At 42.6% G+C, this 23,676-nt stretch overlaps 1 protein-coding gene across 19 annotated transcripts in view; it reads right to left on the reverse strand.

Moving 5' to 3' along the window:
- LOC108046561 (RNA-binding protein Nova-2) overlaps positions 1-23,676 on the reverse strand; it is a 31,270-nt gene that overhangs the window by 3,259 nt on the left and 4,335 nt on the right. For 4 of the 19 annotated variants that reach the window (XM_017126336.2, XM_017126339.2, XM_017126341.2 and 1 more), the window contains 4 exons: positions 12,317-13,154; positions 1,834-1,899; positions 722-865; positions 22-662 (listed from right to left, as the gene is read on the reverse strand). In XM_017126336.2, the coding sequence (XP_016981825.1) occupies positions 22-662; positions 722-865; positions 1,834-1,899; positions 12,317-12,434 (969 nt within the window). In that variant the 5' untranslated portion in view covers positions 12,435-13,154. The other 15 variants (XM_017126328.2, XM_017126330.2, XM_044458412.1 and 12 more) reach the window with 15 other exon arrangements.

Raw genomic sequence — 23,676 nt, forward strand, 5'->3', positions numbered from 1 at the left:
CTAAAAGCAGCGACGTCTAACCTTAATATGCTCGAGCAGCTGAGTGGCAACCGCTAGGTTGGGCGCCGGATTGGGGGAGCCCAGGTTGATGGACAAGTTGATGCCGGTGCCGTTGACTAGCAGGCTGGCCGCCGAGTTGGCGCCGCCGATCGTGGTGCCCAGCGTGGAGTTTAGCGAGGCGGTGCTCGAGTTGATGGCATTCTGGTTGGTGGCGTACGGGGAGCCGGTCGGATTGAAGTTGGCCACCGGGCCGCTGACGTCCGCGTAGGAGACGTTCAGGCATGTGCCCGACTGGGGATCCTCGACGATCTTCGAGAGGATCATCTTGCAGGCGTTCTTGTTGTTCTCCTTGTCGCCGATGATCGTGATGCAGCGCTCCTGCAGCGAGACATCCTTGGGCTTCTGCGAGATCTGGACGTAGGAGCCGCTCTCCTCCTTGATCTGTTTGATGAAGGCGCCGCCCTTGCCGATGATCATGCCGGCCGTGGAGTTGGGCACCAGGATCTTGACCTGCTTGTCCCGCTCCTGGGTCTGTTTTGACTCGGCATCGACGATCTTGTTGGTCAGGTCAGGCTTCTCGCGGATCTTGTCCATGATGAACTCGAGCACGACCATGATGGCCTCCGTGGATCCGGTGATTAGGCACACTCGTTCGGTGGTGCCTGTGAAATAGTCGGGGTTTTAGCCTTGTTTTCGATTGAGATAAGATTTCATGACTCACCTGGGTAAAAGTCGTGGGACTTGGACATCTTCACCCTAGCACCCGTGTCCTTCTGCAGGGAGGCGATCGTCTCGCCCCCTTTGCCGATGATGGCCCCGGAGGCCACCGCGGGCACCAGTATTTTCATGTGGTACGTTGTCTCGCCTGCAAACAGAGAATCGAGAGGAGTTCACAGGACGACCAATGGATTAGTCTCGGGGGAATCTCTGGGGTTTGGTTTGGTTTTTTTGGTCAGATTAGATTAGGGGTTCTTGTACTAGGTTACAGGTTAGTCTGTGTGCCCTTGGCTGTTGCATACAATCTAGTTATCTGGTTGTTATTGCTGGTTAGATCTAGTTTCTAGCTCATTCGGCAGGTTACAAATTAAAAATAATAACAGCACTTCAGCGTCGATCGTTTGTTCGTTCGGCTGGACGCTCGCAACGAGGGACGTTCGTGGAGTTCGGCATGAAATTGGTTAGTTTGGTTACAGTTTCGAGATAGAGGCATCGATTTGGATGCGGTTTAGTGGTTTACTGCTGTGTGTGGACATGGTTTTGGTTATGGCGGTGCGGCGTGGTGTTCGACTGTGGTCTGTTTCTGTGGTTTTGTGGTGGGCAAGCCATGAGGAGATATGCGCTCGAGATGAGATGGAACGGACAATGCTGGCGACACACGAAACACATGAAAGACCGTTTACTTCTCCTCCGAGGGTCGTTGGCTTGGCCAAAAATAAAAAATAAAATAAACACAAAAAAAAAACAAACAAAACGAGAGCCCCCGAAATTACCATCTACTCTGCCCGCTTGGGCAACCCGCAAAGCAAACGAAATAAATACGAATAATTTGTGGAAAATGTAAGTCAAAGCAAAAGTCGGTCAAAGGGTCGAAGGTTAATGTGCTCGGTGGTCCGTCGGGTCACACAATCAGTTTTCGTTTGCCGTCCAAAGTCAGGCTCAAAAAGCGCGCTTTCGGCAGCGAAAAAAAAAACAGACAGCGATGTTGTTACAGTTACAAAATACAGAGAAAACAATTGGGCTACGCTTTAGTCGGTATTAATCTTGAATTAGTCGATCTTTTGGCTAGACAAAGATGGATTTAATGGTATTTAATGAAAGTGTGACAAAGCTTACCATGATGAATATGATTATTGTTATTATTTTCAATTTCAACCTCAATTCCAGAACAAACTGACTCACCTGAAATGGAAAGAGAAAAACGGAAACAATGATTATAAGATTGGGGATTGGAGGGAGGCACTAAGCCAGCTGGGCAACATGCATTACACGGCTAGATGAGGTGAAGGTGGCGGATCATGGAGATGCAGTGGAACCTCCTCCCTGCGAGTGAATGATATCATCTGCAGTCGACAGTCGACCGCCAGTAGTAAACAAACAAATTTCAATTAATAAAATGTGTCAAGCGGAGACGCTCTATTGCACAACAGAACGGAATGATCTAAGCGCGTTGCACCTGACTGGCTGCAACTTGGTGGCATGGTGGCATGGTGACTTGGGGGGCAGAAGCCCAAGACTTCTGCCGCTGCCACTTGGCACTCGCTTTGTTTAAATTTAGCCGCTCTCCCCCTGAAACTACTGAAATGTATGTCGTCGTCTTGGTCTCGTTGCCACTCAACGGCCGAGTGTCCTTCAAAAGTATTTCTCTAATTAGATACAGCGCACACACACATGTGCCACGGATGCACTGACATTGGGAAGGGGGATTGGATGCGGGAGGCAGAATATTGGACCATTTGCCCTGCTTGGCATGCATGTGCGAAAATGCGATTTGCAAAGAATTCGCAATGTGCAGAGAGCGTGAGCAACGAAAGCGAAATTAGTTGATATCCGCGAATCAGCCCACATATTATTTAGCACCATGCTGGCCAATTTCCGCCACTGAAATAATTGAAAGTGCGCCGGACGCATCTGTCAGTTATCTATCATTTATCCGTAGGAATAAAATTCGTAAAATTCCCATCCGCTAAAACTATAAATTCCTGCGGCAATGGGAAATACTCGTAAATAAAGAGAAGCTTGGTAAATAATATGCAGGCAGGAACAACAACAAAGCCATTTGCTTAGCGTTTTATGGGCCACAAAGGACCGGCCAAGAACGCTCCGAAGCTGCGTTGCTGTTGACACTGTGCAGCAGCTTAAATTATGTGACTGTCATAAATAACACTTGCAGCACATTGCCCAGACCGCCCATTGAGCTGCAAGTGGGCGTGGCCTGGGGGCGGGGGTGGCACTAGGCAGACTGGAGACTAATTTCGTATGCATTGTGTGCAGGATTGGAAGGGAAACTAGGCTAACGACAAGCTGGCACACAGCTACCATGCCATTCCCAACCCCAAACCACAATAAATGCCATCGAGCAATCTGCAACACGCAAATTGTTAAAGCAAAGCCCGCGCAGCAAGTGCTTGTCGCGTACCACGCGACGTATGCGTAATGCGGGGACATGTGGCACGCGATTAAATGATTGGATCCTGCGAGGGACAACTTCCCATATATATTCCTGAGTAAGGAAGTGCGCAAAATGCTCTTTACAACATAATTTAAATTTGTTTTTCGACTTGTTTAAATGCTATCAGGAGGTGTTAGCAGCAAACATATATAATCTGAAACATGAAAACCCAAGCTATTATATCTCACAAGCTGGTTCCCTTTTAAAACAAAAATCCCAATCGCAAATCTTTATGCAACACTCATGAATCACTAGGGCATGCTGAAGGAAAGTGGCGTATACATAAGACATAATATTTTAAGGCACATTCAAAATTGAAATGGACGCCCACATTAAAGCGTACGATTAGCATATGAGATTTTATATAGTCGATTGTGGCTGTTTTTGCTGGCTGGTTGTTGTTGTTTCTGTTTGGCTGCTGAGTTTTCTATGAGTGTTTGTTGTTGTTTTATTTTGTGTATCAGAATGTGTGCTGGATGTTGGTGATGTTTGGATTATTTTCTTTCAAAACTTTCAACGCAATGTTAATGGATAATTCATTTATAGCTTGTGGCTTCTTGTCCGGCGTTTGGTTCGTTTGACATATTGGGGATCTTGTTTTATTCTTTTTTTGGTCTTTTTTTCTTTTTCTTTTTCTTTTTTTTTTTTGGTTCAAGTTGCTGGCGGCATTTAGAATGAGGCGACGTGGTGATTGATGCTGTTGTTGGCTGGTTGGTTGGTTGGTTGGTTGTAGCGAGCTCGATAGTTATAGATAGAGAAGTGGTGTACATTTTATGTATGGTGTAGTAGAGGAAGTTGTGCGCAACTTTAGATAGTTCTATGCTGATGTTGATTGCGTTTTGTTCTTAATCAGACTCACCGTAACACCAGCAGGAGTTAGTCTTAAAGTTGCCGAGCAGTTGTTGTCCAGGCGTTGTGGATGTTGCCGCCGGGCCACTTGATGTTGCAGGCGGCGTTTGGGCACCTGGCGTCGCATTCGGCGAACCATTCTCACTCAGGGGCGATTGATCCATCTGATGAGGTGGAACATGGTTGGGATTAGCCGGGCTTTCTTGCTGATTATAGCTATGAACGGCTAATGAGTATGCAGCGCTTCTATGATTGCTGTGTCTGCTGATGTTGCTGATGTTGTCGATGTTGCTGATGTTGCTGATGTTGCTGATGTTGCTGCTGCTGCTGCTGCTGACGCTGCTGCTGCCGCTGGCCAGCGAATGTGTTGATGAGGGCGACGACGTGGTTGTGGAATGTCGTGGCTGATAGTTACAAGCTAATTGCTGCATATGTGTGGGCTCTGATTGTTGAAATCGGTATGTAAGATGTTCATATTGTGGTTCTTGTTCATGTTGCTGCTGCTGCTGTTGCTGCTGCTGCTGTTGCTGCTGTTGCTGCTGTTGCTGTTGCTGCTGTTGCTGCTGCTGATGCTGTTGCAGCTGCAGCTGCTGCTGTAAGTAATCGAAGCCAAATTGCTGAATCAGCTGCTCGGCCGCCCTGTCCATTTCCATCTTCATAATACTCTCCATTGCCTTGGAATTGTTGCCGTTCCCGTTCAGTCTTCAGTTTGCTTGCCACGGAATTGATTCTGCCTTGAATCGATTGTACGCGTTCCTTATTCAACTGACTTATGCGTTATTGATTTATTAATTTTTTGTTGTAATTTGTAATTTTGTGCCTCGTTTGACAAGATTTGTTGCGGTTGCTGTGATTCGTTTTAACCTACGCGCCGCTTTCCAATCATTAAACTTGTTCAATAAACGAAAGAAAAAGAAATGGAAAATTTGTTTAAATTAGGCTGGCTTTTCATAGGTTTTTCTATTTGTTTTTTTATTGCTGATCACACACACGCATGGATTTGGTGGCGAGCGGGAGAGAGATAGAGCATTTCAAGGACCTTCATTCTGTCTCTCTCCCCCTGGCATTCCATCGATATCTGAATTGCATATTCATTATTGATACATCGAGTTTAATGGCAGTTTGTAAGGCATTGGACTGTGCATTTGTAGCTTTTTTTTTTTTTTTTTTTTGATTTAATTTGTTTGTTTTGGGATAATGCTCTTCATGATGATGCGGTGGTTGTAAGTTAACATATAGAGATATATAGATCGGGTTGATAGAGTGGTGACTTCGCAGTGGTTTAGTAGGTCGCTCGACTTCCGGATGACTTGAATTAATTCGATTTGGCTGACGATAGCTGACGTTGGATATTGATTAGATATTGGTGTTCTTGGATGGCGATTTTAGTGTTGTTCTGTTGGTGCGTGGCCTTGGTTTCTTGATGGTTTCTGGTTAGATATAGTTTGTACGATAACAACAACAACAATTACGATGCAACTGATATACAGAATATATAGATATATATAGAAGGAGTGAGAGACAGACAGAGACAGAGAAAGCGGCAGCAGCAAGCTTCAGCAAAGGTATTGATTGTATTGTCGACTGGATGACTGGCAGCCTCTGTCTTGGATGGAACTTAACCCTCTTTTACTCGGGATACACATTCATTTAGAGACATTGATAGAGAGTGGTATGTGAGTGCTATGGCGATATAGATAGAGTGTGTCCATGTAGGATGGCGTTTGTTAATGACGATAGTTACACAACATCCAGAAATGCTATGGAAGACATTTAGAAAACAATGCCAAGGCTTTTTTACCATTCAGCTGTTGAGTTGAGTGTTGAGTTCTGAGTTCAGAGTTGGTTCTATAATACTTGAAGCTTGGCACGATGACAGGACGGCGATCTTTTGAGATGATTCTGATGCTGCTGCCTGGCGATGTGTTGCATTTGTTTTGTTTTTTTTTGTTTTGGTTTTCAGTCGTTTCGTTTTGATTAATAACTTTTCGGCTTCTCTATTTTATTTTAGTCATTACTTGCGTAGTTTTATCACAACATATTTTAACTGCTTTGCTCGCTTGGGATTATCACATTTGAGTTGAGTTCGGTTGAGAGTTTTCATTGGTTTTGTGGGAATGCTGTTGGATAGTTCAAATTACACGCGTTTTAGAAGTACTCGCTTTTCGTACTGCTATTATTGCTAATCGCACGCTTTAAGTGGGGACAACAACAAAAACAACTGTTCGTGATTATTGAATATGTTCTTTTTTATATACTTTGTGGGTTTTCATTTCGTTTTTAACTTTATCGTTCTGCTGTGTGGCATGCACATCAATTTATTTTTATATATTTTGTGTAGTATCTATAATTATATTTGCGCTATGGTTGGCTTTCGATAATTACAAGCACATTTATATGCATGGACGATAATGGTTTAAAAAAAAAAAGAATATAAAACAGAAACGATAATCAAAACGGTAATATGCAATACAGTGTTTAGATGTTTTCAAAGCTGTAACAAATATCATGGTCAAATGGAATTGAGCGAATTGAAAGCATTTTAATTGATGAAGCAGAGGAAGCCCGTTGATAAGGTCCGCTGATGATGATTGCGCAGAAGCTGAAAATGATGAGGGGAGGGAATCTCTGCCTAGAACACCATCCCCATCTGTGAATAATAACCAATTTCACAAAATATTATCTAAGACCTTGATTCTAGTTAAATTAACTGGTTGGGTTACTCAGAACCTACACAAGCATTAAATGGGGAATTATTAAGCCAAGCGAAACCACATTTTTAATGATCCACTGCAATTTCGACAAATCATCGGAAGGTCCAAATTAATGACTAAATTCAAATTACTAAAAAAAAAAAGTATTTGTGCACAAATATACAAATGTCATCTGACGTGATGGACAAAACCAAATAACCTCACGCCCAGAAACGGAAATAAAAATGTGAAAAACATGCAAAGTGGGCGTTTCGGAATACCTTCGTGAGATCATCTTTCACACAGACCAAAACCCTTTCGGCTCTTAAAATTGATTTATTACAGTCGCCCGCCATTGAGAAGTCTCTCGGTAGAAGATGAAATGCCAGCCAAAACACCTGCCCGCGAGTCTTGCCAAATGGCAGCCAAATTAACAACTGGTTGGCCAGACCCGAACTCCGATTACACAATGGAGAGCCAAAGAGCTACTGCTTGGAACTGGATGCGCCGTAGAAATGCGAATTTGTGGCACGCATAAATAACACATTTTTCGGAAATTTTAGCCAAAATGCCAGCCAACAAGACAGTTAAATAACAAAAGAAGAGTAAGAAGACTTTGCCAAGAAAAATACAAATAAATGCCCGCACGTCTTGGGGTGTTTTCTGTTTTTATTTTTATTCCTATTTATTTTCCGTTTCGGTTTTTATTTCGTCTTGGGCCGAGACCCCGCAACATGAGCAGTTTTTGGGCATGGCCAGCGAGTGTCTTGACTTATTTTTGGCTCTTTCAAACGAACACACACACAGTCGCAGAGATAGAGTGCGAGACATGTTTGCCCACATTCAAATATCGCTTTTCAAGGTTACGTTTTGCCGCCGTTTGCTTTCCGCATTTCAAGTTAACATTTTTGGGGGCCCTAAGTACGAGTAATGAGCACTTGTACTCGAAAAGTGAGGCAGGCAGCATGACTCTCGAGTTAATTACGAACAACTAACAACTAACTTGAAATTGATTTCGAGAATCAACTGATAAAGCCCAATCCAATCCGATCCCAGGCTTGAGCTAAGGTCAAACTTCACCTCGAGTTGTCGTTTGTTTAGTGCTTTTTTGAATAATCATTATGACTGGCATTGAACTGAATACATTGCTCTGTGTGGGTTTGGTTTGGTTATGGTTTTTGGTTTGGGTTTTGGTTTTGGTTTTAGTTTGGCTTTTCAGCGATTAGCAAATGCTAATATTGATGGAAAAGTGTGCGTTTTCAAAGCCAAAGAGACTTTTCGAACAGAGAACAACAAACCAACAGGCGACCTTGAAACGCCAGATAAACCCAGTTGACAAGACGTTAATTGCCGCGCTGTTGCCTAATATTAATATCGGAATATTACGCATACGCAGTGTGTACTTGGGTACTCAGGTGATGGGCAAACAGTTAACAAAGCTCCTGGCAAATACCGAATAAGATAAACCCTATAATTACCAATGCACACGCCAATTACCAAGGTCAACAGAAAAAAAAAGCAGGTGAACAGAGAGAGATACACTTAGTACACGTACAGAAGCTTTGCTGTAGCTGAAAAGCTGGCTGCTGCAATTGGTGGAGTTGGTGTCCCAGCTGCTGCTGCGGATCCTGCATCATCATTTCGGGCGGGCTGAGCGACGTGGACGTGGTGGTTGTTCTGGCAAACAACATGCTGCTCCGGCCAAAAGAGCCAAAACAAAATCACTGGCAAAATGGCTGCGCGCGGGAGCTGGAAATTCGAAAAACGAGCGACAAACGAGCGAGCGAGCGCACGAATCGAGCGACCAAACCGCACTGAAGAATTCCGATCGAAGCGAAGACGGAGCCGCGACTCAAGCATAGAGTTTCGCTGCTGCCAGAGAGCCGGAGAATTGGGGAATGGGAGAATGGGAGAGTGGGAGAGAGTGGGATTTGGAGACCCCAAAGAGAGACCCGGAGAGTCGGTTCATGAGTCAGAGTGTTCGTACGATCATGGGCAGATGATGGGGATGATGATGTCGTCGTGTCTCTGTATATATGATCTAATGCCGCCGATTGCCTCACTTCACTCCATGTCACTCGGTTCATTATCAACTTTAAACAGAGACGGCAGAGGCTGGCAAACAGAGAGAGGGAGAGAGGGAGAGTAATCAGGGGCGGCGACACGAGTGGGGGGCGTGTGTCGAAAATAGAAACTGCTGTGGCAACATGTGATACGGAATGAGCCAACGTGATAAGCCAGCGACGGAAAGAGTGAACGTGTCACGTTTTCAGGCACCAATCAATGAGCACTCAATGGGCAAACCAAGCGAAACTAATGACTACAGACCTGCAAGATTAGGTAAAACTATTCCCAATACTTAACTGTCAAGTTGCCTTCGTGGCATAGGGACACTTGTCAGTTTAAATTATTAAAAACCCTTAAATTATTAGTTCAACCAAGTTACATCGCGAAATTGTTACGGTTGCTATTACAAATTTATGATTGCTATTTCTTAATCACAAAATAAATTTAACTATTTCGTCATTTTCTCAAAACCATGCCTTAGAATTCTACGAAACTGCCGCCAGAAACAAGTTGATAAAACTTTGAAAATCGGTACCACCCTGCGTATGCGTAATTTGAGGGCTTGTGATGACCCAATTATCAGAGGAAGTCGGGCTCATCCTAATCAGTGGCCCCAAAAGCAAGCCAAACTGGCTGGCCCTCGAGTTATTAGTAGGCCACTTGAGATGCTCCACAAGTGCAGTCACACCAAATGCCTGGCCACTTGAGCCGCAACAATGGACTGCACCTAAGAATAAGGTAACCCAAAAACACGCCACAGAGATTCCAGTTCAGATAGTGGCCAAAACAGAGAGGGAGCGACTGCGAGAGAGAGAAAGAGAGAGGGAGAGAGCAGCCCTTAGGCAGTAAACGCACTTGAGATTTGGCCAGGCAACAGCATTCGCATACCATATAATTTTAGAAGCTGCAGTTAGCTAACTGAGCCAACCCAAGCAACCCAGTTATACAGGACCTACTCAAGGACGTTGCTGCTGCGGCTGCTGTGGCGGCTGCAATGGCGCCAAATGCTGCAGTGCAGCTGAATGGGCTCCGAAATCGAGTCCGAGCCGTCGTCCTACTGCGCAGGACCTTTCCTGTCTAGGCGAAAAACACCGAGGAGGTGGCACAAACAGCAGAGGCACACAGATACACGTACGCACCCGCATTGTCATCAAAGTAGGTCAGCCGCTTGCCATGCTGTCAACGTTTTTCCGAGAGCAGGTCTCTCTCTTTTTCCCCTGAGCAGCCACGAATACACCCCCTACTTTTCCAGCTGCCCTGCCAGCATTGATTACATAAGACCCAGCACCAGACGCATCCACCACCAGACCTCCACGTTGACCCGCTCGCCGCCCCCTTTTCCGTCGATTCTACTGCATTTCCTTTGCAGCAGCCCCAGAAACTGACGCATTCCTAGCCTTAGTTACACAGAAACTATTTTAAATACCTGATTTGACACTTTAATAGGTTCAAAATGGTTAAAAATCTATTATATAATCTTTCAACTTGGCTTAAAAAATATAATATTCAAACTTTACAAACATTTCATATGCTTTTGATAAGAACAAACGTATTTAGAAACTAATCGCATGTAATAAATATATCAAAATAATGCCCATTTTTTACGAGCTGTTTTTTGCTGTGTATCTCCATTGTTGCTCTCTCTAACTATTCAGAAATTTAACCATGACAGCTATAAATAACAAGAAAAACTGAAAAAAAATTGAATAGATATTAAACAAAACAAATGACTGTCAAGGCAGCTAAGCAAATAAATTGCCAGACAACTAATAAACGACGTGGGTAAATACCCAATCCCATATGGACCTGTTATATGTCCAGAAAAAAAGACAGCTTCAATGGTGGCTAATTAATAACAAATGCCCAGCTGAACACACGTAATGCATCTATTTATCTGGGCTCATCTAAAACGCAAACGTTTGAACCGAACCTGGCCAAACAACAGCTGATAAAATGGTACAACTTTACCACAATAAACAAATTCTTAACCAAAACTAGCCCATAAATAATTGATGGCATCGAAAATAACGTCAGCTTAGATGAATGGAATATGGAAATTTTCATATTTACCTATCTAACGAACTTGAACTTACTCGAACAGAACTTCCGCATTCCAATGAACAAAATAAAACTTAAAATTTTGATGCAACATTAAGACAACACATGAATTTTGTTTAATTTTCTCTAGATATTTTTTGTCCACCTTACGTATTCCAAATAGCCTGCTCTGCTGAACGGAAACTGAGTGTAATCTCCTCACCGTTTCGTTACCCAATTGACAATCATCGAAGTAGCACGCTTCGGCCAATAAAGAAACTCGAAAACGTGTTTACGCTTCTGACGGTTTGTCTATGGGCAATGGGCTATGGTCTATCTGTCTAAATATCAAAAGCCAGCGGGGGCGACATTGCGACTCAGACATTTACACCTTTGCTATTTTCGTGGCTATGACGACAGGTACTTCGATTGCGTTGTGTGGCTGCTCACCTTGGAGCTCGAAGCTCGCTGCCAGCTGGTTTTCAAGCCGAACAAATCATGCAAAGCAACCAGTTAATGGCTCGTGGTCAGACTGTATGGGTTTGGCAATAGATCGGAGGAGCGCTTCTTTCAAATGCTAATCGCCACACGGATTTGTGACCCACTCAGCTGTCCCCGTCGTCGAGGAGCCGCTCAAAAGTCACTCGTTTCGCTCAGGGACGGACCAACACTTGTATCTAATTGCAGGCCATTGATGATGGGGCTGCAGGAGATTTCGGAAAACGGAATTCGGATTGCAGGCGGAGGTCATCGCGAAAATTGGGTCAAACTGGGCCCGCAATGTCTCGGCGCCAAATCCTGCGCAAAGATTCAGCCGCCAGCCAGATGGCAGATGGGCAGATGGCAGTTGTCATTTTTAGATGTACCGGCATGTATCAGTGCGGCCCTCGGGGCGTATACGCCATATCTGGCTTAATTACGAATCAAAGTCTGCCTGTTCGCCCGGTCGCTTGCAAAACTGACATCGAACGTATTGGGGGCAAACTGCAAATGAATTTCTCGTGCTGATTAATTGAAACTTAACAAACAACAACAGCGACAAACGACAAAAAGCAACGAAATCATAGATACTGGGCATACATATATGTTATATATCGGTGGGGATATATTGCGGTAACAACAACATGACCATATAACAAAGAAGGGAAACGGCACGATCGGCAAAAAAGTTAGGCAAACAAATTCAATGAGTTATATTTATACGCTTCGGAGATAAAGAGCAGTGGATAGATAGATAACGAACGAGAGATAGATATAGACAGATATATAGAGACAGAGAGTAGAGTAGAGTAGAGGAGAGAGAGAGAGAGAGCACGATAATGGGGATATGCAAGAGCGATTGAGATATTTTCCGTTTCCTTCCTTCTGCTGGCGGAATGAATTGGGGTTCGATATTGATTTGGGTTTGAATTTGAATTTGATTTGGAATTCGATTTGGAATTTGATTTGGAATTCGATTTGGAATTTTATTCGGATTTGGATTGGATTTTGGTCAACTTACCGGAACTGAAATGTGAGCGTTTTGTTTGTTCATTTTCCGGATCGGAATCAAGTGGCCTTTTGCGCGAGTCGCCGATTTCAGGACTTGGACATGTCTCCATGGTAGCGTCTTCGGCCATTTTTAACTGAATGTTGCTGGTTTTGGTTATCGACTTTGACTGATGATTGCTTTAGCTTTAGCTTTTGCTTATGCTTTTGGTGTTTCTGTTACAGTTTACTGTTCTGTTTCTATGTCTCGTTGGAGTATTTCTTTTCGATTTGATTTGATTGGGTTGGTTTTGGATTGGCTTGGCTTGGATTTGATTTGATTGGATTGGATTGATTCGGTTTTGATTCGCTTTTAGTTTTTGGTTAAACGACAACGAAACGTTCGATGTTTGGTAATGAGGCGTCTGTTTAGCTTGGTATTATTTGGTTTTTGGCTTGCTTGGTATTGTTTCTTGTATTTCTGTTTTGGTTTTTAGAGCGTGCGAGCGAAAGAGCGATTGAGCGAGCGAACGATCAAACGAGCGCAGGATGCGTCAGTCACTGTCCTGTTCTAGAGTTCTTCTAGTTGTCCTTGTCCCGCAGTCCTGTAGTCCTTGTCGTCGTCCTTGTCCAATGGGTGCGATTCGATGCGATTCGATGCGATGCGATGCCTTATCGGGGGGGTTCCGCCACTGGCATCTGAGAGATTGATGGGCTATGTGGATGAGGTCCTTGGTCCTTGGGTGCGCTACTGATGCTGCGACTCATGCACACACATGGAGTTACAGCTATCGATCGCTCTCAGTGACAGTTCGTGAACGTCGCTATATATGCATTTGCACATGTGTCTTCAGACTCTATTTACGATCCTTCTAGATTTCAGTATTCGTTTCGTAAGGTTTTAATATTTTTTTTTAAAATTTTTTTTTGGTGGTTTTGTGGTGGAATGTGCGAGTTTTGTTTTTTGTAAACGTTTATATGAAAAAAGAAAAAGAAAAAAATATTTATGAGTGAATTATGCAGCAATAATAAATATACATACATACAGTAAACATTTAGGCAATATATAGGTATGTACTTCGCATTAAACTTGTAGATATAGATACAGTTGTCAGAGTGGCAATGCATTTCTCGAGTAGTAAAACACACATAGGTGAGTAACATTTAGATAGGTAAAAACAATTGATTTGATTTTAGTTGATTTGAGTTGAGTTGAATTGATTTGTTCTTCTTTTGACACAAAAGATGCTATTTACAAAATGATCAAGGCATTTTGCGAGATAGGGGATAAAGGGCGGGATTTTCGGGGGTGGACCGGGCTGGTCTTCTAAAAGCGTGGATTGTGTAAGGCATTCACATATCAAAACTGATCGGGACAGGCAGATGAGGGGGTAGAGATAGATTGGTTTGAAGCAAGCTTTGTGAATGTGGAACATGTGGTATATGATTGAAAGCAGACGACAAAATGAATTACAGGAATCCATAGAAATAGTTTTGAAAACAGGCCCCCTACAAAAAAGTATCCAATGTGAGGGAAGTAGGTTAGAAGGGCCGAGAATTCTCTGTATCTAAATTTACACCTTAAATTTAAAATCTTATTGCTAACATATAAAAACCTTCTTTTTTTGATTTGTAATACGAATTATCCCATATGCACCCATTTATACAACTTAGTTTAGCCTTAATAAAGGTCATCCTTAAGTGGCAACAAAGTGAGTAGTCTAAAATTAATACTATGTATTACTCCCGAGAAATACTTGTACTTTCCTTTATTTACAATTTAATCTGAAACCCATGAAAAAATTCAAGAAAATAAAAAGCTGCTTTCTTTAATAAAATACACCATGTGATGAAGTTACAAGGGCTTTTCAATCTATGCGCATTGTCAGCAAATAAAAGTCATAATCTTAATGCTAACTCCCTGACACTTCTTATATGAATTGTTAATTTATATTCGTTCCACCTGAATCCTATTTAAACAAGTCCGTCCCCAGAGCGCAGTATTAGTTGCTTTTGAATACTTAAGCCAGTTTTTTTTTTGTCCATAAACATGGCAATGAAAACCCAACTTGCAACTCAATTATGCATGAGATGTTTTATTTTATTATGATTTCATTGCTAATTAAAAATGCGCCGACACAAAAGCCGAAGCGCGACCAACCAAAAAACAACAATATCTGCAGCAGCAAACAGACGACGCGCATTTATTTGTTTAAAATGGCGTTTAATTATACAAACATTTTTATATTTTATTTCTGTTGGTAGTGCTGGGGCTCAAGTGTGCGTTTGATGTGTTGGTGGGGATTCGATTTGACTGCAAACGACCTTGACCATTGAATAAGTTTTTTTTGTTCGTGCCCGCTTAGCAGCGACCACAAAGCAAAATGAGCAATAAATCGAAGAGATGGCAAAAGCCACCGACATTCAATGCTAAGCAAGCGCCCAGATACATAGATACACGACACAATGCGTACGAAAAGATACTCGTTTGCAATTGTATGGCATGCGCTACACAGAAAGAAAACTGCATACATGTTGATCGATTTCATATGAACCTGATACATGTCATTTCAATATGCTTAAAATTATTTTTAAGTTTCATTAACCAGCAATGTATTTCCATTAGAGTTTTTGGTTATAAGAGTTAGATATTATTTGCTTTTCATAGCAGCTCACAACTTATATTTGTAAAAATCATTTTTGCCCACAGAAATATATGCTAGAATTTAAATATTTCGAAATTTTTTTCCGTGTAATCACTGCTGCGCACCTGTCGTCTGCGTACTGAGAACAAAACTGGTAGGTCGCACAAATTTGCATTTACTTAAGAAATTAGTGGGGCTACAAATACGAAAATCAAGAAACTAACGATCGATTTAGCAGTGGCAGGAGATGCGAAACGAGTTTTCGATTGATGCGAGAGAACCAGTTGCTTTTGCGCCTCGGCTTGGCATTTGAGTTTTTCAATTAATTAACCTAATGCTTTTCGGTCGACTATTTGTTGTTTTTCGCTGACGTTCGTAGAAGAATTCCCACTCGAGGCGAGCGCCTCGAAATGGCGTCAGTTGGAAGTCTAAACAAAAGTCGCATAATAAATGCGACAACCTGGCAATCAAATTTCAGCTGCGGTTTGGCCCCAAAATCTCCGAGAAGAGTGCCCCGCGAAAATCCCCAGAGATGCCTCATGCCCCGTGCCACATGCCTTTTGGCTTCTCCCCACAAAACACGCAAAGTGCTCGACATTTTTCACTTTTCATGCGGCCTTGAAAACTGCAGCGGGCCAAATGGGATTGGGAAAATTTTAGCAAAATGCTTTTTTCGCTTTGCCTTGGCGATGATTAGAAGAAGAAAGCCATGCACAACAACGAGAAAACGTTATTGATGCACTCAAGCCGAAAATGTGTTAATGGTGATGAATTGGAAACAGCTGCAGCATGAAATGCACTCTCCAATCAGCCCAAGGATATTCCAACGACAGAATTATAATCAGCCAGAGCATTTGAAATGGTCGGAATAGCGAAAGTGGGCTGACATGATGGAGGAGTGCCTTGAAACAGGTTGCATACATATTTACTTGCGATATTGTGTGTATCAAAAGTGTTATCTAACTTCTAGGCACAAGTTGAAGACAAGCATTACATATTGGATCCCAGCTTTCAATATAAGACATGTGGCATATGTACAGAACGAATCATTTACCCTTTGCGGTATCCGTCGACCACTAAATGAAGCCTGCAAGAACCGATTTCTGCTGCCACTTCCCGGTTATCATCAAAGTTCTTATGTGGAACGGAAAAAATGAAAAAATGAAAAAATATTCCATTTACTCAGCCACTCGTACGCTCATGCTTACATACATAGGGCCAACTTATCTCCCTGTCGGACTCACAGTTATCACTCGAGCGGAGACGACGGCGATAAGGTTTATTTTCGTTACTTTTTGGTTTGTCGATAAGGCGGACGGCCAGGGGCGTAGATGGGAAAACCAAGTGCGGGGGTTTTATTCCGACTAAATCAATCAAGGGGGGATGGTCTGGTGTTCGTAACGCCCCTGGTATATGACGAAATTATGACTTTTCGTGAGCTACTTGTTTGCAGGCGAACGAGAAATGAGTAGACAGAATATGGAGTAGAACGAGCATGACATCAGAAGTTTGGAACGAAGTTTGAGAAGTATATTCACAACTCGAAGTTCGAACTATAATTGGGTGGTTTTTTAAAAGGGGGCGACACGCGACCCGCATCTCATTGTCAGAGCGTAAGATTTATGCTTTGTTGCCTAATTGAAAGGCCTGCGTTGTTTGCATGTGCTGTTGCTCGATAAGCAGTTCTTGAGCGCCTCTTAAATACACAATGTACATATCTGCATAAATGCCCCTCGTCGGGCGCCACATATATGTTACATCTAGGCACGAAAGACTATTTATTTGGGGGGTGGACCTAGAACCGGGGGGAACCACTTTGTGGGGCTCTCAAATAACCAACTGTCAGTGGCGATGATTCCCAGCACTTAACGACACGACACTCACTTGAAACTTGAACGGTTCCACCAAATTGTAACTTCTGAAATAACACACACTTCTGCGACGACAGTGCGCGAGTACGTAAAAATCAAATACAACTAAATTCAAAAACTGAAAACAATTAAAAACGAAATGGGTTTCGAGGCGGACAGGCCAAAGTATCTACGAGATTCAAACACTTGCCAGTGAGAGAGTGTGAGAGCCCGTTTCTTGGCGATAGAGGGAGAGAGAGCCTGCCGAAGAGCGGGAGTATCTGGCAGATACTTTATCTACAAACTGTCGAGTGCTCGTCGCTGGGTTTGCAAGTGTTTGCTCAGCCGTTTTCAGAGCTCTCTCACTCAGCGCATTTGTGTAGTGTGTGTGTGTGTGTTTGTATTTATATTCTTATCAGTAAATAGTTTACGCTATGTGCTGCACTTTGCTCCTCGGTCTCCCTCTCCCTCTCTCTATCGCCTGTTCCCACTCCCACCGCTATTCGCTTAATTGTTTTGTTTTTGTTGACTCGGCCGTGTCTCAGACGCCCCGACGCTGATTAAACTTAAAGTTTGAAGTGGGCTCTTAAAAAAAATTAACTCCACATTCAAGAATATATTAATAATTTTAAACTAATAATTTAACAAATTTATAGTTATAATATGATTTTTAGAAACGAATTTACGATGAAGATGTTACCTCAAAAAACAATTTATTTAATTTAAGATAAAAATACCCCCTCGATTTTTAGATTTGTTTGCATTTTTAACAAAATGACTATGCTTTCAGATAAAAAACTTTTTAAATTTAAAATTGTAAGATTAATTTTTGGGAGCGTGTATAACTAAGCCACAAGTGCCGGCGATAAACTCTTTTGAGGGCCGAAAATCCCCGACTCATTTGTTAGGCCATCGTCTTTGTTTGCTCATTTCAGACTCATTTATCGTCTTTTCATAGGCTCAGCACAAATCCGCTGACAGAAGTTTTGTATCTATCAGCGAGTGTGTGTTTGGGTATCTTTATCTCTGCGTTTTGACAAATATCATGTGCGATAAATCTTTCCCTGCCTGCCAACAGGGAAAAGGACGGGATTCTCGGGCATCCTCAATTTTTGATGACAAAGGGCCGATGGCAATTTATCCCGACATTTCCGAAGCAACATTGACATTGCTAATCTCGAAATGTTTCATTTGTTTGGCTTGTCAGCAACTGGTTGGAAAACACACTTTTCCGCAGCGGAGGAAAATGTAAAAAAATTGATGTGCACACAAGTATGTAGGTGAGTAATGGCCTTGAGAGCGGAGAACAAGTTGGGAAAAAAAAGTGGGATCGCCTACGACAAGTAGCAATTCAAAATGGTGACTCACTCCAGAACCGGACTTGTTTGCGTCGTGACTAAATTCTGGATTTAAATAAACTTAGCTCAAGTTCTCTAGCTAAGCGTACTTACAAAGCCTCGATGAGTAACCCAATGACACTGGGTGCTCATCAATCAGTAATGGTGTCATCCGATAAAACGATATGCCACTCACTTCGGTTGTGCACTTGTTAAGCCTCATATGGCATATCTGCCCAGTCCAATCTAGTCCTTTGGAATGAAATGCCCTAATCATGCCGGGCAACTCTTTGCTGAAATCAAAGCCATCCGAGCGCACACCAAACAATTGCCCCAAATTCATAATTGCAGTCAGTCCAAATGGGTTGACAACAACACACTGGGGGAGCAAAGGTATACCAGTATGTACATGTATATATATATAGGAATCGGGGCAGGAAAGCACCGAAAAATGGGGCAACAAAAATAAAATCAAGTGAACAATGGCCGGAGAGAAAAGGAGCTAAGTGCGGATAACAGGCGAGTGTGGGTCAGCCCGGCAGTTGATAACTATCCAGAGTCACTGGGCTTTTTTTTTCGTTTCCGCCCACTATAAGGATGAAGAGGGGGCGTGGCACTCGTATGGAGCATTAGCGGAAGTTGACAAAGGAGGCGAAATGAAGGCAACACGAATGCAGATACAACAAAAGCGCAAATGTCATAAGCCATAAAGAAGGGGAAAGTGGGAGGGGGATTCGGAAGGAGGGCAACGCCTTATAGCCTGACTTTATTATGAGCAGCAGGACTTTAAAGCCGCCGGCAAGGACATCGCTGGCACAAGGTAAACAAGGCGCATATTTAACCAGCTGGCAAATGTGAATGAGGACGCCGCGGATGAGAGACTGATGCGAACTGAAAGCAGAAAGCTTGGGGCAAGGCAAAAAAAAAAGGAGAAGGCGGCAAGTGGCAAGTGGGAAGTGGGAAGTGGGCGAGGTGCGACCTCATTGACTTTGGCGGCACGTTTTCGGATGAGTCGACTTGGCTGTCGTCTTCTGTCAAATGAGTTTTCCCTATGTTTGCCCCTGTCCAGTAGTTCTGGTGCGTTCTCCTCGACGAAAAAAATAAACGGAAAAGGGAAAACTTTGGCCGCATATGTAAGAGCAGGGCGGCAGGCGTACAATTATTGGTTGTTGCTCTGCTTGTTCTTCCTGTTGCCTCGCATGCCGCATGAAAAATGAAAGCGAAAATCAATATCGAGGCACGCGATACGAAAAAGCCGCCCACTGACCCCCAGGATGCGGATCGAAAGGGAGGAATACCCGGCCAAAAAAGAAAAGGGTTTCCCCATTGTTGGCTAACAAACTTGGATGTCTATGTGGGCAGGCTAAGTACCCGAGTGACAAAAGAGTGGAGGGGGCTTGCCGTGGCGCCTGGAACCCCCGCCAGGAAGCCCATGAATCCCTCCTCCAGCGTCTTGCTTTTGTGCGCATAATTTATGCTCATTGCGAGCCAGACCCCATCCCATTCCATCGCATCCCGAAGCCCCACATCTCATACTCCAGACCCCCGAGCAACCATCAAGCCAGCCCATATTTGCCGGGTTTTTATGAGCCACATTTTTTAAGGGTAGCTTCAGGATGTCGCCGCTCTTTCTGCACAGAAAAAAATAAGCCATGAAAATCCACTTTAAATAACCCCTACAAAATGTATCATTTATATAACTCATATAAATAAGATTCATCTCAATATCTTATTATCTCCATTAAATAATATTAATATGAAATGATGATAAACACCGCTTGAACAATTCAACATTATCGCTTTGATTTACTTTATATATTAATTCAAAATTCATTTTCTATAGATTTAACATTAAATATACATTAAACATTGTATTAGCATAAATCAAAAACCGATTTGCCTTACCAAAATAATATGTTTCATTTGATTAATATTTTATTTAAACATTGTTTTTATCTTAGATTATATTAAACACTCTTCTGAAGAATTTTAGATACACACCAAGGACTTTAAGGGTATAAAACCTTCGGCCAAATATGTTTTCCCCGCTTTCATTCGAGTGAAGTAAGCTGCTTTGGATTTTGGCTTTAGATTTCGTTGACTCGGCTCAGAGCTCTGTCTTTTGTTTAGCTCGTATTTGATATGTACGAGTTCATGATGTGTGCTGCGTGTGTTTGTTATAAATATCAGACGAGCGCCTATTTGTGTCGAGTCAACAGAAAATCAGGCAGGAGTTAAAGCTGGAGGTGGCACAGCTGGTGGGTATTCGTTTTTTAGCTGCTTGTTGGTTTTTCCTGCGCCTGCAGGCACCGTAATTATTATTATTAATGAGTACGGCAAACGAAATTAGAATTTCACATTAGCGCTGATTATGTGCGTTGCATAATGGAGTCGTGGCCACGTTGCGTATACGCAGCGTGTTCGCCACCCATCGCTGTTCGCCACCCATCGCTGTTACCACCAAATGCAGCAGCCATGTCTGTCTATTAATATGAATTTATCTGTAAACTGCATATAAATACACATTTTTATCTGCCATGGGCCACATTCACTCCAAAAATGCTGCGCTTTTCCCCCATGGCTTCTTTCACATTTCCTCTCTCGCTTTCCGTGATATTTTCGTGGCATAAATGGGTGAAGGTTAATCAACGTAATATGGCCAAATATAAATACAACAGCTATGGATGGCTATGGCTATGGCCCTATGAGAATGTATGTTGGAGAGAAAAAAGAGGAGCGCACACATCCACATCCAAGGTAGGGAAATATGCAGCCAATGCTGAGCCAAGCGAAATCCGCAGAGAGACATGGACGGCGAATGCCGGGGCTTCCCATGAAAACAAAATCAAAAGCTCACAATTAGGCCAAGAGACGGCAGCAACAACAACAATGAAGCGTATGGCAGACATGCAGCTTGTATCTGTATATCGGTGTGAGTCTATATGTAAATTACTTGGGGGCAGCGAAGCCAAACTGCGAAACTATGTCGCTAGGTCTCTCGTCAATAGGTTGGGGGGGGGAGAAGGGGGGCTAGCTGGCAGCAGCACCGATTCCAATCAAATCGAATTCGTGTTTGCAGGTGCCTCAGCCAAGGTGCGTCTATGAATTATCCATAAATAAAGGCGAAGGCAGTCAAATGGCAACACGACAGCCGAGCGGCAGCAACAGCCACCAAAGACTAACTCAAACACAAAGAACTTATGGCAAGTCGAAGTCGAAGTCGAAGTAAACAAGTGAGCAGGTCGATGGGTGGCAACCCCTCTCCCTCCCCCTCCCCTTCCACCCGAAATTCCTCCCTCGGGCACTCAGGCATGCTCGAGTGTTATGACCTGGTGTTACGGTGTACGGTAGCCTGGATAGCTGCCATAAACGTGTCAATGGGTTCCCCATCCTAAAACCACTTTGCCAGAAATGGGAAAATCGGAAAATCTTAAAATAATTAATGGCTCAATTGGAGATTGGTTAGGAAGGATACAAAATACCTGAATTACTCGTAAGCTACTAAACAATCGAATAATAAAATTATATTTAATTCAACTGGGAAGATATTTTATGTAACAAATAATGACCAAGGTTTTGTTAATTGAATATTTTTAAACATGTTTTGCCTAATTGAAAATATATATTTTTTAAATTCTTAGAAACATTTATTTTGTCCATTTATTTATATAAATTTAGACTTAATTAACCAACTCTACGTTTCATAATTTTTCCTTTTACAAAATGCTTTTAAATGAAGATTCTAATTTAAGGAAAATATATATCTGTTAATGGAATATCTTGTTTCTTGGCCTCGAGTCAAGTTGTTGGCAGCATTTTCCCCACATCTGTGATTACTTTTCATTTTCAATATGGCACAAGTCAAGAAGATATATTAAATCAAATTACTTGACAACCCTAGCTGACAATGAAACAAATATTTGTCGTTGTGCTTTATTTTTGGCATTTTAATTAAAAATTGCCCCAGTTGTCGGCGGGCCAGGCGACAGCTTTTGTACTTCCACTGCACTTGGGCAGGCCAACAACGGTTTTCAGCTTGCAGCTAAGGCAGAAGAGCTCTTTTGGCAGCCAGCATGGCCGAGGGAGATGGCAAAAGAGCGGCAGAAAGAGAGGGCGAAACAAGAGACGGCGACCAACAGCGTCCCAATTTAGCCAGAATCGATGCTGGCAGGCGACAATGTAATTCATTCGCAGGCCCTCCAACCGCCCCACCCCTGACTTTTCGGCCCTTCCACCCTTAAGCCTACATGTATGTTGCAGCTACACCAGCAACAGCACGGCAGCAACATGAGGCAGAACCAGTGATGCGAAAGATATCTTTGTTATTATCCAAGCCCATGCCAATAAATAGATCTAGTGAATTCATAAGATACACAAATTCTTAGGGACCTACTGCTGGGTATAATAGATGACCCGATTTCAAAGTTTGTGATGATCAGTTGTGATAGATCAGTTTCAGAAGGTTATTTATTATTTTGCCATGTTATGATTAACAGAACTTAAAGTTTGGTGACCCCAATTTAATATTTTATTCACACTTTCTTTTCTGGGACTAAAAAACAACCTACGCAATAACTATTTGTTAAACTGGTTCAAGTTAATTAAGTTCGACTATATTTTTAAATTAAAAATTTGTACCGGTACTTGTTGGGAATTCCTTGTAGCTAGGTTGTGTAGCTGAACACAAGTACCTAGGCAAACAAAAAACAACTTGCTACGGGACTACCCATAGGTATCTATAGATACATCGCATCCCTGGCGACGACAGCACGGTTTCGCTTGAGAAATGCACATCGTTTTGCTACCCTCACCTGCAAAATGTATTGCCAGACCTACATTCTACATTTGCCCTCTCTTTCCACGACCATTTTGCCTCTCTTTCACCGATTCTTATTATGGCTATTAAGTATTTTGCTTGGCAGAAATTCTTCAAGATTATTGCTTATTGTTATTGTTCAGCCCTCCTTGGTTTTCACTTATTGCTGATGGCTTGTTTCTGTTTTCCCTTGCTTTGCACATTCTGCTGCTAAGAAATTGTTACGTCACTCTGGCAGAGACACTCATTTCATTAACAGTAATTCAATTGAACGCTCAGTGAAGACGAACGAGTGAAAATACTTGTATTTTTTCCATAATTACAAATGCAAGTATTTGTTATGGCAGCTTTTTTGTTTTCATTCGATGACGTTCTGTGAACTTGAACGGCGTCAAAGTCGATGGATGTGTGATTGTAATCGCTGCTCGCCGTTTGCTGTTTTTACTCGACTAGCTTTCAATTGATGCAGCCAATTAACTGTGACTGCAATTACAGCCTAGTCGATAGTTTGCCAATTAAAAATTCGATGAATATGTATGGGAATGGCACGACAAGGTCAAGGAGTTGGAGAGGGGGTCTTATTTTTCCAGGTGGATTAGACATCATCAGAAGCCAAGCAACAGGTCTGACCCCATTAGCTGAATAATGGAATTAATGGAAATTTGAAGAGATTCTGCTTATCGAAGAGTATATGATCATTAAAATTGAGCATCAAACTTTGTAATAATATAAGTGCAGCTTAGAGC

Source organism: Drosophila rhopaloa, unplaced genomic scaffold, assembly GCF_018152115.1.
Source record: "Drosophila rhopaloa isolate 14029-0021.01 unplaced genomic scaffold, ASM1815211v1 contig_167, whole genome shotgun sequence".
In the NCBI taxonomy this organism is placed as follows: Eukaryota; Metazoa; Arthropoda; class Insecta; order Diptera; family Drosophilidae; genus Drosophila; species Drosophila rhopaloa.